This window comes from Hipposideros armiger, unplaced genomic scaffold, assembly GCF_001890085.2.
Source record: "Hipposideros armiger isolate ML-2016 unplaced genomic scaffold, ASM189008v1 scaffold_593, whole genome shotgun sequence".
Lineage (NCBI taxonomy): Eukaryota > Metazoa > Chordata > Mammalia > Chiroptera > Hipposideridae > Hipposideros > Hipposideros armiger.
In genome coordinates, this window is record NW_017731943.1 from 359,234 (window position 1) to 374,785 (window position 15,552).

At 35.1% G+C, this 15,552-nt stretch overlaps 1 protein-coding gene across 1 annotated transcript in view; it reads right to left on the reverse strand.

Moving 5' to 3' along the window:
- EIF3E (eukaryotic translation initiation factor 3 subunit E) overlaps positions 1-15,552 on the reverse strand; it is a 51,576-nt gene that overhangs the window by 18,652 nt on the left and 17,372 nt on the right. Inside the window, exons 6-8 of the mRNA XM_019624571.1 lie at positions 13,177-13,302; positions 12,372-12,498; positions 8,206-8,212 (exon numbers count right to left, since the gene is read on the reverse strand). Of these exons, the coding sequence (XP_019480116.1) occupies positions 8,206-8,212; positions 12,372-12,498; positions 13,177-13,302 (260 nt within the window). The remainder of the gene's footprint in view (positions 1-8,205; positions 8,213-12,371; positions 12,499-13,176; positions 13,303-15,552) is intronic.

Genomic DNA, 15,552 nt, shown 5'->3' on the forward strand with positions numbered 1-15,552 from the left:
CTCCAGGTTGAGCTGTTGTTCAGCATCTTAGCTGTGGAGGGCAGTGTCACTGGCCCTCATATGTGGGATCCGAACCAGGGCCCTCTGGCATCCCAAGCGAGTTCTTAACCATCGCGCCACTCGGCCGGCCCTAAGAGTTTCTTAATTGGGGAATTGGGGGAGGGGAACAGCATTGGGGAATCGAGGAAGGGGAACGGACAAGTTGCTGTCCTTTTGTCCTTCAAGTTGTGGAGGATGTCGCTCCACTGGCCCATGCTGGTATCATCATTGTGCTCTTCCTGGGTGAGGCAGTCACTCACCGGTCATTGGACGGCCGCTCATGGCAGCTCACGAAAGCGCACGCCCGCTGCCGGCCAGCCCTACTTGTAGCCTATGCCGTCGCCAGCAACTCACGGCAGCCCAGCTCCAGGTCGAGCTGTTGTTCACCATCTTAGCTGTAGAGGAGGCAGCGTCACTGGTCCTCATATGGGATCCAAACTGGGGCCCTGCTGCTCAGAACTGCCGTCCCAAGCCAACTCCTAACCAACGCGCCACATGGCCGGCACAATCACATGTAATTTAAAGAAAGCACTCAAACATCTCATTATATTGCACTGTTTAAGTAACCTAAGATTGCAAACACTGAAGTATGAATATTATAAGGGCCATCTTCTCCAAGGAAATAAAGAAACTAAGTGATGAGAATGCCACCTGGTATTCCCCAATTTGGAGTGAGAGGGAGACTCACTTAAAAGGTAAATAAGCTTGGGCCAGCCGAGTGGCTCAGTTAGTTAAGAGTTGGCTTAAGATCGCGAGCTCTGAGCAACAGCGCCGCCGGTTAGATTCCCACATGGGCCCGTGACACTGCGCCTGAGCTGAGCTGTTGCTGAGCTGCCAATAGGTGGCAGGATGGCTCAGCTGGTGTAACAACAAGGCTGTCTGTTCGATGGTGGGCTATGCCCATCTGCAACTAGGACTGAACTCGGCACTTTGAGCTGAGCTGCCGCCCGGATGGCTCAGTGGATAGAGCGTGAGCTCTTAACAAGGCTACTGGTTCGACTCCCGCATGGGATAGTGGCTATGCCCACCCGCAACTAAGACTGAACTTGGCACCATGAGCTTAGAGGCCACGAGCTGCCCACAGGAAGCCAGATGGCAACTGGCACCCTCCACAACGAAGACTGAAGAACAACAACTTGGCCAGTCCCCTTCCCCAACACCGTTCCCCTCCCCCAGTTCCCCAATAAAACCTTAAAAAAAAAAAAAGGTAAATAATCCTATTATCACTGTTGAGTAAAAGAATTGTGGAGATCTTTATTCATTTCATCAGTCTGTTTCAAAAGACTACTAAACTATGCCTTTGTCATTCATCTATTAGAACAAGCGTGTGAAAACCTTCTGTGTGCAAATCACAACAAACAGAAAATCAGGCACTTACATAAATTAAAGAATTCAGGAAATGAAAGACTGGAAACTATAGAGAGAAAGAAAGTATTAAAGTTTTACAGAGCTTTGGTTAAATTGGTAACACTCTGAATTAGAAAGGAAGGACTAGATGTCAGACAATTGTCAACTGGGTCTTGACTGATATTTAGCAAATCCTGCTATTCTGATGATCTGCAGCTGGCCACCCTCTGTCATTTTGGTGTTTATCCTGTATTTCTCCCACTCAAGTTTCCTTAAATAACTCCCCAGTTTTTATACAAGGAGTACCTTAGAGTGCCAGGAACGATGCCAAGCTTAGAAAAATTTCACAATAAAGTCCATTTCTCTGAGCTTGAATATTCAAGCCTGAAAGTACCCTCCACCTCCATCTCCCACCACACCATCACTGACTGCTTCCTGCTGTCCTCACACTACACAGGGTGCTCTTCCCAACACAAGCCTCTGAAATCTAAAGTCTACCCACTCTTCAAGGTCCAGCTCAGATGCCTTATCTTCCAAGTGTTCCCAGGCTATGATATTAATAAATCTTTATATTTGCAGATTCCTCATAAAATGTGATTTGAACTCTTTAGAGGACCTTAGAATCTGACAATAACTTAACACTTAATATCTAGTCCCAATTGGCCCCACTTAAATCCTCTTTAAGCAAGGCAGAAAAGAATCAAAACTCACTCAATAATAAAACAATTTACAGGAAAGATTAACTAAACAAATCAGTTAAAAGTTTCATTATCTGAAAAATTAAGCCTGAGATTAGGCAGAAATTTTTAAACTGCAATATTTGTTCAGAACACTTGTTTGTCTCTGTACTCTCTTGCTTAGAAGTCTCATGTACAACCTCAGGAAAGCATGATTGTTTTTTTTAGTATCAGTTTTGAAGTGGTAATTTTAGTAGGCATTTATGAAACTCATTCATAAATTTGTCCATATGGGATAAAAACTAAGTTTATTGTATATGATGTTAAACATTTATTTTTACTTATCCTAACTTTACATCATTGTACCACATATATCTTCTGTTTTTCTGGAGGATGACTTCCTTGGGAAATCACCTCTCTATTTCTGTGAATATATGGCAGGGGTTAGCAACATTTATGTAAAGGGCTAAATAATGAACATTCTAGGGCTTGCAGGTCAAGAGGCAAAATTGAGAGCATTATGCAGGTATTTACATAAAGAGAAAACAAATTTCCAAAATATTTTATTGACAAGGTTAAAAAATATAACAGTTGAGTAGAAAATTTTGTAATACAGGTCTACTAATGATTAAGAATGGAATTTCTTTACTTAATTAGGTTCAAAAGTTTATGACCCGTATCATTAAAATTTATTGTAAATGTTTATCTGTAATGAGATTTTATGTCTTTAATCTTAAAAAAATTTCATTGTCCTACTGCACCCCACCTGGGAAGTGAATCATCCCTTTGCCCAGCAGATCCACATTACGTGTATATACCCTACCCGCCCATTAGTTACTTAGTAGCCACCTGGTTATCATATCCACTGTTGTAGTAGCACAGTGCTTGTGTTCATGTAACCGTCATTTTAGTTAATAAAGGCCCCAAAGCCATTCACATACTTTTATCACATATATTGTTAAAATTGTTGTTTTATTATTATTGTTGTTAATTTCTTACTGTACCTAATTTATAAATTAAACTATCATATGTATGTATGTATGTACGTACGTATGTATGTATAGGAAAAAACATAGTATATATAGGATTTGATACTATTCACGATCTCAGATATTCACTGGGAGTCTTGCAACATTATCCCCCACAGATAAGGGGGACCACTGTATGCAAAACAATGAGCATGGCTGTGTTCCAACAAAAATTTATAGACACTAAAACTTTCATGTAATTTTTACATGTCACAAAATATTATTTTCATTTTTTTTCAATCATTTAAACTGTAAAAGCTAATCTTATATCACAGACCATCAGAAAAAAGGCAGTGGGCCAGATTTATTAGACCATGATCCATAGTTTGCAGACCCAGTATACAGCATCACCATGACTCCTGACTTCCAAACATAGCAGGGACTCCCTACCATCTAGGGCAGAAGTGATCCTTCCCATGTATGCAATGTATGCATGCATCTGTATAGATTGATATGTAAAGGAAGGGAGTGGGGATTAAGGGTGATTCTTGTGAAGTTATCTTAGTTTACATTCTTATAGAGATCAATAATTACATATTTAGTTCAAATACAAGGAAGACCACAGATGTGGATTACAGCCTACATATGACCATTGTGTTCTTTTGCTCTACTTCTTTCTTATCATTTCCTTTCTTCTCTGTCAATTGCAAATCAAAGGTCAGATCAATTTTCATCTTCACTGGACCCTTCTAACATCTCCAGGTCTCACTGATGGCTGTCACACCTATTTTAGCATGTACAATACATCTGTTAAATATGTTCTTATACTACTTCTTGTGTTATTTGTTTGGGTTATAAACTATGTAAGAACAGAGGCTATACCAACCACCCCTATTATTGAAATCTAACTTTATAATTTTTTTTTTAAAAAAGAGCCTCAATATTTATTGTTCTGAAATGTAATTTCATGATAGGTCAGTAAAAACGTTTATTTTTTCTCAAGCACAACCCTGCTCCAGTTGTACAATTTTATGAAGTTTTTCTACAGTTTTCTAATTGCAAGTCAGAACATTCAGTATCAAAGGGTAAGACAAACCATGCCCCAAAATAAAAATATTTAAGTATCTATTATGTGCAGGATGTTAAGTATCTATTATGTGCAGGATGTTATAACAATATAAACAATAAAAATTCTGCCCTCAAATACACTTGTAATTTAATTGGGGAGATAAGGCAATTGTAAGTTTTTTGTTTAAAGCCATTACATAGCTAAATACCAAATATATGGCAGACACAATATATAGGACTTCATGAAGAAAGTAAACGGGAGCTGGAGCTTGAAAAACAGGCAGACTTTGGATAGGTTAAAAAAAAAAAAAAAAAAAAGACGAGAAGGGCATTTCCAGAAAGACAAACTGAAAAAACAAAAGAGGGAGAACACTTAGTAGAACTTCAGAGGATGGGTTTTTAGATGGGGATCTTAGAGGTCATCCTGAGCTAGAGCAGGTAAAATATCAGAAAACATGAAAAAGATCAAGAACAATTAGAAAATATTGGAAAAATAAAGGCAGAAAGGTCAGTCAGGATAAATACAACTAGACACTATCTAGTTGACTGTTAATAGTAAAACTTGAAATTTCTTAGGAAATGTATGTTATTTTTATTTAGGAAACAAATTAAACACTCTTGTGCTAACTAACCTTTGAATCTATTTTTTTTACAACTGGAGAATAACTAGGGCATTGTATTACAAACGCATTCTTTCCCCTAATAATGTCTACATTTGGTGGCAAAGCCTCATCTCTAATAGCCTACGAACACTGCTCTATCTTATTCCTGATACCTTATCTTATATATTATGTTACATTTAAAAGTTCAAAAATTTCAAATGTGTAAATCATCTCCATTTTGGATTTAGAATAAATTATGGCAGAAATGGTAATATATATGATGTAAGAGACTATCACCTGCACTTGCATCTAAACTTTCACTTCAAGGACAAAAGTATAATTTATCTCCAAAGAACTGTTCTATTTTTTTTTTAAGCCTGAAATAAACTATCAATTTAACATACAGTTTATGAACCACATTAAATTGTATTACTGTGCTATTAGAAATTAAAAATGGGAAGAATATATTTTCCCTACTAATGTTTAGTATCTATCAGACCACTGAAAAACATACCGACTGTAGATATATCAATGCAAATTACATGCTATATTGCTGTTCTACTTAAAGAATATGCAATCCAAGAAAATGAAATAATGATCCATCAAGCCAACTGGGTGTATTTTCATAAAAAGTTAGAATCAAGCAAAAATCAAAATAAGCCATGAAGACATTACTAATGAGGAAGAAAAAGGGTGGTAACTTGACCCTATGACAAGTGAAAACAGTAAGCACAGTATTTTGGTGGAAATTCAAAATTGTAATATAACTGAGAAGTTTTCTTTTCCATATTTTGCTAACAGGCTGCTTCTGTTATTTAAAAAAAAGTTTTACAGGCACAAGGGTTCTCACTGGGTGGGAGAAAATGTTCAAAAATTGATTTATGGTGATAGCGATCACCACTTGGTAAAGTTACTAAAAATCACTGAATCGTAAACAAAGCCTTCTGGTAACCTTAGCACACATCAGAGTAGTGGCATCGTACTATATTAGTAGTCACTGTTATTTTTCACCACTATACTTTTGCAGTAAAACACAACAACAAAAAAAACCCAGTTTTAACTATATCCTTTTGATTAGGCAGTAGAAATTATTAACGAAAAAAATGTCAACCCTTGTAAACTAATCTATTTAATATTCCATATGACTAAATGGAAAGTGTGCATAAAGCTCCTCTGCTATATACGTTAGTGTCGTGGTTGTCTTAAGGAAAAGCACTTGCATGACTGAGTTGGAAGCTGAACTCGCTGCTCTTCTCACAGAACTATTTTTACTTGAAAGAATGACAGACAAACCAAAGCTATTCAGACTTTGGCATATGGGAGATACTTTCTAGAAAATGAAGAGCTTATCCTTCAAGAAAAATAAACGATAAAATTAATAATTAGCTCTTTCAAAAAATAGAATTTTAGAAAATGTGTATATATGTCACTCCTACTTTCCAATACTTTAAACCCTTTTAATGGGGTTAGTAATAACGTTAATTAATGTGATTTTTTTGGTGTTGTATCTGGTCAACATATTTGGAATACCTGTGTAAGTCACTGAACCAGAATTTCCCAAACAACCAATGCATGATGTTAATAAACCATGCCCTGGCAAAAGATCCATTTAAAGTATAAGGCCGACCAATATATTTTGTAATGCAGCATAGTTTAGAATCCAAAAAATTGAATGATAAGGTTTCAGATTCCACATTACAGTAACCTTTAAAAAAACCACTACTTGTAGAGTTTTGGTATATTATCAAAAAGAATATTCACAATTATCTGAAAAGGCTATTTAAAAAAAAAAACACCTCTATGTATATGTGTGAGGCTAGGTTTTCTTCATATCCTTCACAAAATCAGGTATGAAAGCAGCTATAAAAATCTAGCTGTAAAATAAGCCAGTAATTAAAGGGTCTGCAAAAATGTAAAACAATGTCACTCGTCTCACTAAATTTTTGTTTTTTAAAAAAGTTATTTTTCATAAAAAATGTCAACTATCATCAATTTAATATTTGTCAATTAATAAATATACTTCTAATTTCTCCGTTTTAATTTCTAATACAGTATATATCAATAGATTTAGCCAACTAACAAATAACAAAACTGCACTCAACAATTCCTAATACTTAAGAAAAGGATTCCAAGACCAAAAAGTTTAAGAACCATTTTTACCTGTAACAATAATATTCCCAAAGATAATTCTGATGTTGATTTTTTTTCTTCTAATCAGCCAATGACTCCTCATTGTGTGTATCTAATTTGGGTCTTAAAGGGGGTGAAAGGCTGTCATTGAATGTTCCAATAGGATCCCATTTGCCTCACAAAGTTAGATGGAGAATTATCCCCCTATATACACATACTTTTTGTAATGCTTCAAAATGACCAATTAATCCATCACAGCTGAGTCCTCTTTTAGTGGAACTGTTAAAAAGTGAAACAAAACAAAAAACATCTCACAATTCCTTCCTCAGTTAACTGATATAATAAGGTTATACTTGTGTCACCTGAGGTAATTCAGGTTTTGGAAAATAACATGCAAATATACATAGTATTTCCTTATGATTTTTATTTTTTATTAAATCATTTGTCATATAAAGCCATTTTCATTTCTAATTTTTTCCATTTTTGACATTGAATTATCAGTTTTAAGATTAATTTCAACATTTTCTAATATATTGCCAATTTTATTTTCACTACCTTTGTTGTTTTTCTGCACTTTTAATCAAGGTTTTTAAAAGCTGAATTAAGTACTCGAAGTTGTGAATTAATTTTTGAGTGCTGCTTTGGCAGACACTTCATAATTATGAACATTTAACCTCTTCTTTGATTCAGTTATTTATATGACTTAATAATTTTTAGTTTGACTGTTATCTGTCCAAAAGCTACAATTAAGCTTCTGTTTTTTAAAATTTATTGGGAGATTTTAAATGACATGCAGCATTGCCTTTTTTTGTATACAAACAATGGAAATACAAATGAAGGCATTATACCTTTTTGTAGAATGTAGCTTGATAATTTAATAAATCTTAATTCTAAATTGTTATTTTAGTTATATATCTATGAGCATGAAACTTTATCTCACTTTAAAATAAAAAAATCTACTTTTTTGCATTGTTTTCCTTTTGTAAAAGTTTATTATATTAAAACTTTCTGCAATCTCAATAAACTACCTTTTTATTTCTAATATCCATCACAAATGGTTCTACTAGTAAATTAAATATATTCTGTTGTAATTTCATATAAGCCATAGGTTGTCAGGAATTAATTTATAGTGTTTCCCCCTTATTTGCATTATAGAATTTTCACAATGGGTTTGAATATTTTTATTTTTCTTGTTTGCATGCTTCCTTTCACTATTTAAAAATATTCAAAAGTCAGCTGCATTTAATGTTCCTTTCTGGATATATACATAACTGCAAAAGCCAGAGAAGACTGGCTCCACTAAGTAAGTAGCATGGAAGGCCAATTTCTAGCAATTTCTACGGCTGAGTTCAGGAAGGGCTGTCTTATACTTACCCATCCACTAGGTGTCAAAAATGGAGCCAGCTGTCACAGGCTCCAATGGTCTGGGGGATCAAATCTGCTCATTAAGGGTAGGCTCATCCTCCTATCTTTGATTTTGGGGATATCAATCAACTCTTAAGACAATCTTATACGTTATACTCTTCAGGAGGGTAGTAAAATGCTACATGTTACTGTTGCTTTTAATCTCTTCTCATTTCAATGCATGGTTGACTAATCTCCATAAATACTGAGAAATATATCCTTAATTCTTGAGTTTGAAATTCTCACAGAACTTTTTTTTATAAGATGCATGGACAGCTTAACATTAAAGACAGGTATGTAGCTGTTTTACTCACTCACCAACATCCCCAAATTTCTTGCAATGATTTACCAATCCTTTTTCTGGATACTCCAGATTCATCCAGTATTGGTTAAGTCTCAACTACTGCATGAGATTGTAGTTGTCAGTACCACAAATAAAAAATCCTCTTCTAAAATACAACAGTTGTACAAGGGTACAGGAAAAAGATACTTCTCAAGAATCAGGGCACAAGGGAAATTAAAATTAGACTGCCCTCAGAGGATTAAACACACAATGCACCAGAGCAGAGGGAGATTAGTTAATTTAGTAAGAGAAAGCTACCAGATTAGGAAACCTTGAAAAGCTATTAACGTACTATTTCAATCAATATGGGGTAGTCAGAGGAAGAAAGATAGGAGCACAGAGAGAGGTACTGATCTGAAATGGAATCATGAAAAGAGAAGTAAAAAGCAAATCTTGGCAATGCCATTCAAATTAGGATGTCATTAAGATGACATACATGCCATAAAACGTTCATGATCTGGTCTTAGTGCAAGACTATCCCTATTGTGAAAATGGACAACTTAACCTGATGGTGTCATTCAACATTCCAGTCACATAAATTTTCTACTCTGATTCCAAGTACTCATAAAGAAACCTTCTGTTTATTATATGGCTTCCTATGTACTAAACCTACAGTGTCAGAACAATCTGGCCAAATATTTCACATACTTAGTCCTCTTAGCATTTACACTTCTCAGTATAAATGATTGTTGGCCTTTTGGTTTTATATATCAGTCTTTTGGAGGCTGGAACAGTTTTGTTCTTCACCAATCTACCCCAAGAACAGGGGTCGGCAAACTGCGGCTCATGAGCCACATGTAGCTCTTTGGGTATGTTCTGCCTCCAAAGTTTCCCGACCCCTGGAAGAGCCAATCCTGTCCCTCACAACAATTTAAAAATTATTCGAGAAACATAAATATATTTTTACATAATCACCCTTACATGAATAATATTCTTTAAAAATTTTATAAGTGAATCTATGATAGTTTTATTTTCATTTTCAATTTTATTTCAGAGCCTGCGGCTCACGAGCCGCAGTTTGCTGACCCCTGGCGGCTCTTCCGTCACAAAAGTCTGCCGACCCCTGGTCTAGAATACTGCCAATTAAAGCTGCGAGCTCGCAGCGCCAGAGGCCAGAACAAAGTTAATACCACCCTCGCAGGATCTTATTTTAGCAGACAATGGGTTTTTAACCCTTTTTACTAGCTTTTTTTTTTTTACTTAATTCAACATATGGTCTATGATTTATATATCTTTCCAGTTTATACGTAACTTATCATAGCATCCAGCAAGCAGTAAAGTGTGTGTGTGTGTATATATATATAAATTTAAAAATTTTATCTATACAATTTTAATATTGAGTTTCCCACAAATAGGATTTGAGGAACAACACAGATAGAATGAAAGTTACGTACACATTAGTGAATACTATGACTCTAGAAGGCATACTTGAATGCTATAAAGTATATCTAATAAAAAAGAAATAAACCTATGCTATGCAAACTATACAATTTTATCTTCTGTCATTTACATTTAAAATTTAATGCTGGAACACAGGCAAAGACCATACACTGTCTTGTACCTCACTCAATGCCATGTAGTTTTCGTTTTTGTTTTCAAGGAAAGAAAAACATAATTTCCTATTAAAAGATCCTCTGCCCATGTTCAGTTTTAACATACTGGATCAGTATGTCAGGTTAATACAGACTAAATACATTAATATTGAATTTAAGTTGTAATGTTAATATGAAAAATAAACCAGTTAAAAAGTGCTTCTAATTTACTTTCTATTTGCTTTTATTTAGATTCAGGGGAACACTTAGCATTTAATGCAGATAACACAATATACACCATTTAAAAATGGCTCTCCGTTTCTACATAAAAACAATTACTGGCACTTCTTGGATGGCCGAATACTTTTTGGTCTGTATTACTACTAATAAATTTCTCTTAAATTCGAAGTCCAGTTGGTTATGATAACGACTTAACTGAAGAGGTCAAATCTTTTGGTCTTCAAAATCTTACTAAAATGAACATTTTAAGACCATATGTATTAACGTGATTAAGTTTAGGTTATGTCTCACCAACTTATGCAAAAATATCACCACAGAGTATTAATTTATTTTTAAGACTTTGAAAATTTCACAATTTAAAAACAAGTTGTTCAATTAATGTTTTATATCAGAAGGGTATTACACTGTCTATTCCTAAGCTTCCTTTTAAAATTAAAATAAATATGCATTTTGGAGAAAAAGTTAAAATGTTAATTTGACAGACAATAATGTGACAGAAATCAAGTGAAATGTAATAGAATTATGTCTTCATTTGGGTTAACAAATAGCACAAATAAGGCTCAAAGTGTTTATGTGAAATTTAGCCAACAATACAGTCAATATAAGCCAGCCAAATCATGAAGCAACTGCTAAGTTATGTTATTGTAATCTTGGGCTCTTTTAATATAAGCATATATACTGGTCACAGAAGCTAATATTGCCACTATAATCCATAAAGCTTAGATCTAATAAGCCTATTGGGTTGTCGGAAAAGTCATGATGCCTTTTTGCAACGAAAAACAGAAAAAAATTCATCATGTCTGTTCCGACAACCCAATATAAGATTTCAATTGTAAGATCCAGATTTTAAGGCTATGGATAAACTGGCGATTATCTAAGGACAACAACCAAAATACCAAAGAATCTGAAAACCTATGTGACTTGATAAAACCAGATATTTAGCCTGAAGGAAGGAGAGATGAGGAAAAATTATCCTCAAAAATCTGAAGTGTTTTCATAAAGCAGTCTTGCTTTCTGTTGTTCCAACTAAATATGAAATCATGGACAGAAGATTCAGAGGCACTGATCTTAACTGGAAGAATAAATTTAAAAAATGATTTCTAGCTAACAATAAAGCAGTGAATTTCTTTTTTTTTTAATTGGGGAATTGGGGGATGGGAACAGCGCTGGGGGATTGTGGGGAGGGAAACAGACAAGTTGCTGTCCTTTGTTCTTCAGTCTACTTGTGGAGGATGTTGTTTCACTGGCCCAAGTTAGCACCATCATTGCGCTCTTCCCGGGAGAGGCAGATCAGTCGCCGGCTTCTGGAAGGCCATTCACTGCGGCTGCTGGCCGCTCACGCTGGCTGCTGGCTGCAGCTATACAGTAGCCCATGGCAACCCACTGCAGCAGGGGCTACAGCCTATGCCGTTGCCGGTGACTCACGGCAGCCCAGCTCCAGGTTGAGCTGTTGTTCAGCATCTTAGATGTAGAGGGCAGTGTCACTGGCCCTCATATGTGGGATCCGAACCGGGGCCCTCTAGCGTCCCAGGCCATCTCAACCACCGTGCCACTCAGCCGGCCCAAGCAGTGAATTTCTTATCACCAAAAGCTGGATGATCAAGTAAAGATGATATAAAAGGGATTTTCCTGGGATGTATATAGTCCTTCCAAACAATATGGCCTAGAGCCTTAATTATAAAGCTTTAGTAATATACAGATGGATTTCCTGGAATCTTGTTAAAATGCCGATTCTGATTTTGTTCCTCTAGGGTAAGGCCTGAGCATCTGCACAATACCTATGTTGTTGGCCCAGGGACCACACTTAAATAGCACTTTAAAGGGCTCAGAGTACATGTCTATCAAATAATTTACTTAAGAGTTACATATAAGCTTTTCAATTAACAAGAATATATACCACATGAAGACGGGAAAATATGGGTGACAACAAATTCAAATGTTAGAGTGAAGTACATTTTTAAGTTTAAAAAATATATATACTTTCACATAATTAAAGCCAAAATTATGTAGTAAAATAACTTACTGTGGCTGGTAAAGGAAGAGATCAATAATGTTATCACGCCCTTTGGGATGGTTGAAGAAAACAAACAGAGACCAGTGAATGAGCCACGTTCGCTGCTGAAGAGACTGAAGTGGAGAACTCACAGACTAAAGAGTTAAAAAAAATGTACATACACATAAGAAATATTAATAAATGAGAAAGAGGCAAGGGAATAAGCACAGCTGATCTCAGGATTTTAGTTAAAAATGAGAACCTTCTAAGGCATGTACTAGGTTCATTATGATCCTAGTCCAATCTCCTGGACCCTCTACTCTGCACGATCCTCAACATTCAAAATTTCTGTTCTTAAGAGACAGATTTAATAATGTCCACTAAACCATTTTTACAGAGGCTGTAAATTATACTCATTTTAGAAAACATTTTAAAAGCAAGAAACGAACTCAACATTCCACAAGAAATAGTTTTATTGTAGATGAAAACTGTCATCTTCTACAAAGAGTTTTCAATAATAAATAGCACTAACAGTATTGTGTCATTTTCACTGATAAAAAACAGTAGGTGGTAACAAAAATTAAAACTGAGTTCTTTTTTCTAAGAGCCAAAAGAAATCTGACAGCTTCCTTAAAGCAGATTCAGTGAAACCAACCAACCCACTAACCCACTAGGATTTTTATGTAAGGTCAACAAAAGCTAACCCAAACATTTTAATTTCGTTTCTTTTCTTTCTTTCTTTATTTTTTTTAAGTATACAGTGTTTCCCTTATCAGAAAGTATGAAAAACATACAGACATTTCAGAGCATCATCCTAAAAAAGTTTAACTCACGTTATTATCTATGGTCTCTTTTAACCGCGTAAGGTCTTCCATGGCTGCATCCCAATTCTGCATTAAAATTTCAGAGGCCAGTTTTCCCCAGAGTGAACTCAAAGCATTTCTATCTGTTGCTGGAACCTGTTCAAGATATCATAATTAATTATATTTGAAATATTCTGGAAAAGGAAGATAATGTGTATTTTCTACCCTACATATCCATCTAGTCTACTAAAAGACCTGTAGCTTTCTATCCAAAACTTCAGTTATTAAGCGCTATTGGATCACACTGATTAAACTAATTCAAACAGACTTCACTTATCTTAATTATACTAAAAACACTCAGATCTTGAATATTCAGCTTAGGTCAGAAAATAAAGAGTAACTTAAAATAAGGATACCGCACCAGTGTTTTTGTATAACCCATTTCAGATCATTTATACACAACTAATCAAATTTTAGATTCAGAGCTAATTTGTTGCTAAAAATCACTGGAGTGAGGATGTGGGAAATCAAGACTTGTGGGTCTCATTTACAATTTAGAGAAATTATTTCCAGTTCAAAACAATTCCAAACTATGACACAAATGGAAGGGACTATGAAGACAGAAAAAAGGTCTGCTGCTTAATAACAATTAATTATTATCAAAGAAATATGTATTGAAGAATAAAAGTTCACTTTTTCATATAATCTTAACAAAAATCCTAGAAGGTAAATAATGATTTTTATCCCCATTTTAAAAAGGGGAAATTGACGCATGGAGAATGTAATTTGCCCCAAATTACACTTGCAATCATGAACGCAAATCATGAATCACTGCAATCTTAACCTACAAGAGAAACGAGGGCCACCTTACCTGTACTCACCACATCTATGAAGACAAAGCTAATAAAAACTAGTAAAGTAGCTCCCTCAAAGCAAGGCAAGAGAATTGGATAGAAAAACTCTGAACTGATCAGGTGTGCTAAAGAGCAGAAACAAGTGAGGGCATTAGAGGTAGAATGCATTTCTGTACCCCAAGTTGAAATTTTGAATTTAATTTTTCATTGAAGCATATACATGATAGTATAATTGTAAAATATGAGTATTATTAGTATATATCTTCAAGTTAAATAAAACTGCAGGGGCAGGTCTGGAAATCCAACCACCAATAATTCTGGCTCTACCACTTACTATAAATAGCTGAACTATGTGTACTTCAGTTTCCTCATCTATAAAATGGGGATAGTAATAGAACCTACATCAGCTGTTGTACAATTTAAATAACAGCAGATGTGAAGAGATTATAATATCATCTGACAAATAAAAATTCAGGAAATGGGAATATCAAATGACAATGAGAATAGAAATGATATCAGAGTAGTTGTAGGTTGTCTAAACTATGAGGACCATAATAATATCTAATTCAGACTCTGTCTATACTGAGATTCTTCCTTTGATGGCAATAATTAACTGAAATATACAGAATACCATTTAGCAAACTCTAAGAAAAAGCAAATAGCAGAGACTAAATTTGTAAATTAAATTTTGAAACATATCCATGAATATGAATAAGAACCACTGGTTCTTATTATTATATGTGCACTAAAAAAACTTGTACATGAATATCCATGACAACTCTATTTGTAATATGCAAAAACAAAGCAATCCAAATGTTCCCAACAGCTGAATACATAAACAAGTTGTAGTACATTCATATATTCATAGAATGGAATACTACTCAGCAATAAAAAGCATCCAACTTCTGATACACACAATAACATAAATGAGTCTCAAACACTTGCTCGTCAAAATAAGCCAGACACAGCTTGTATATCATTCCACTTATATGGAATTCTAGAACAAGCAAAACTAATCTAGAAGAATAAAGAACAGATCAATGGATGTATCAGGAAAATTATGACCTCAAAGGGGCACAAAGGGTCTTTCTGGGGTAACAAAAATATTCTTTATCTTGATTTGGTGGTAGTTGCACAGTATGTGCATTTGTCAAAACTCAATGAAATGAAAATATCGATTTCTAAAACCATTGTTCAAATTATAAAGGATAAAATGTTTGATCCTTACAAAGAAATACGAGTATTAAAATATTTCTTCAAATCTAAGATGCCATCAATTTTAAGATAACACTACTATCTTATGTTTCTAAAACCTAAACCACAACCAATTCAAGACACATCCCAATTTCAGATGATAAAATGTGATAAACTGTTATCTGAGAATTAATATGAAATAGGTATCTTTTAGGGCCGGCCGAGTGGAGCGATGGTTAAGAACTCGCTTGGGATGCCCGAGGGCCCCGGTTCGGATCCCACATATGAGGGCCAGTGACACTGCCCTCTACAGCTGAGATGCTGAACAACGGCTCAACCTGGAGCTGGGCTGCTGTGA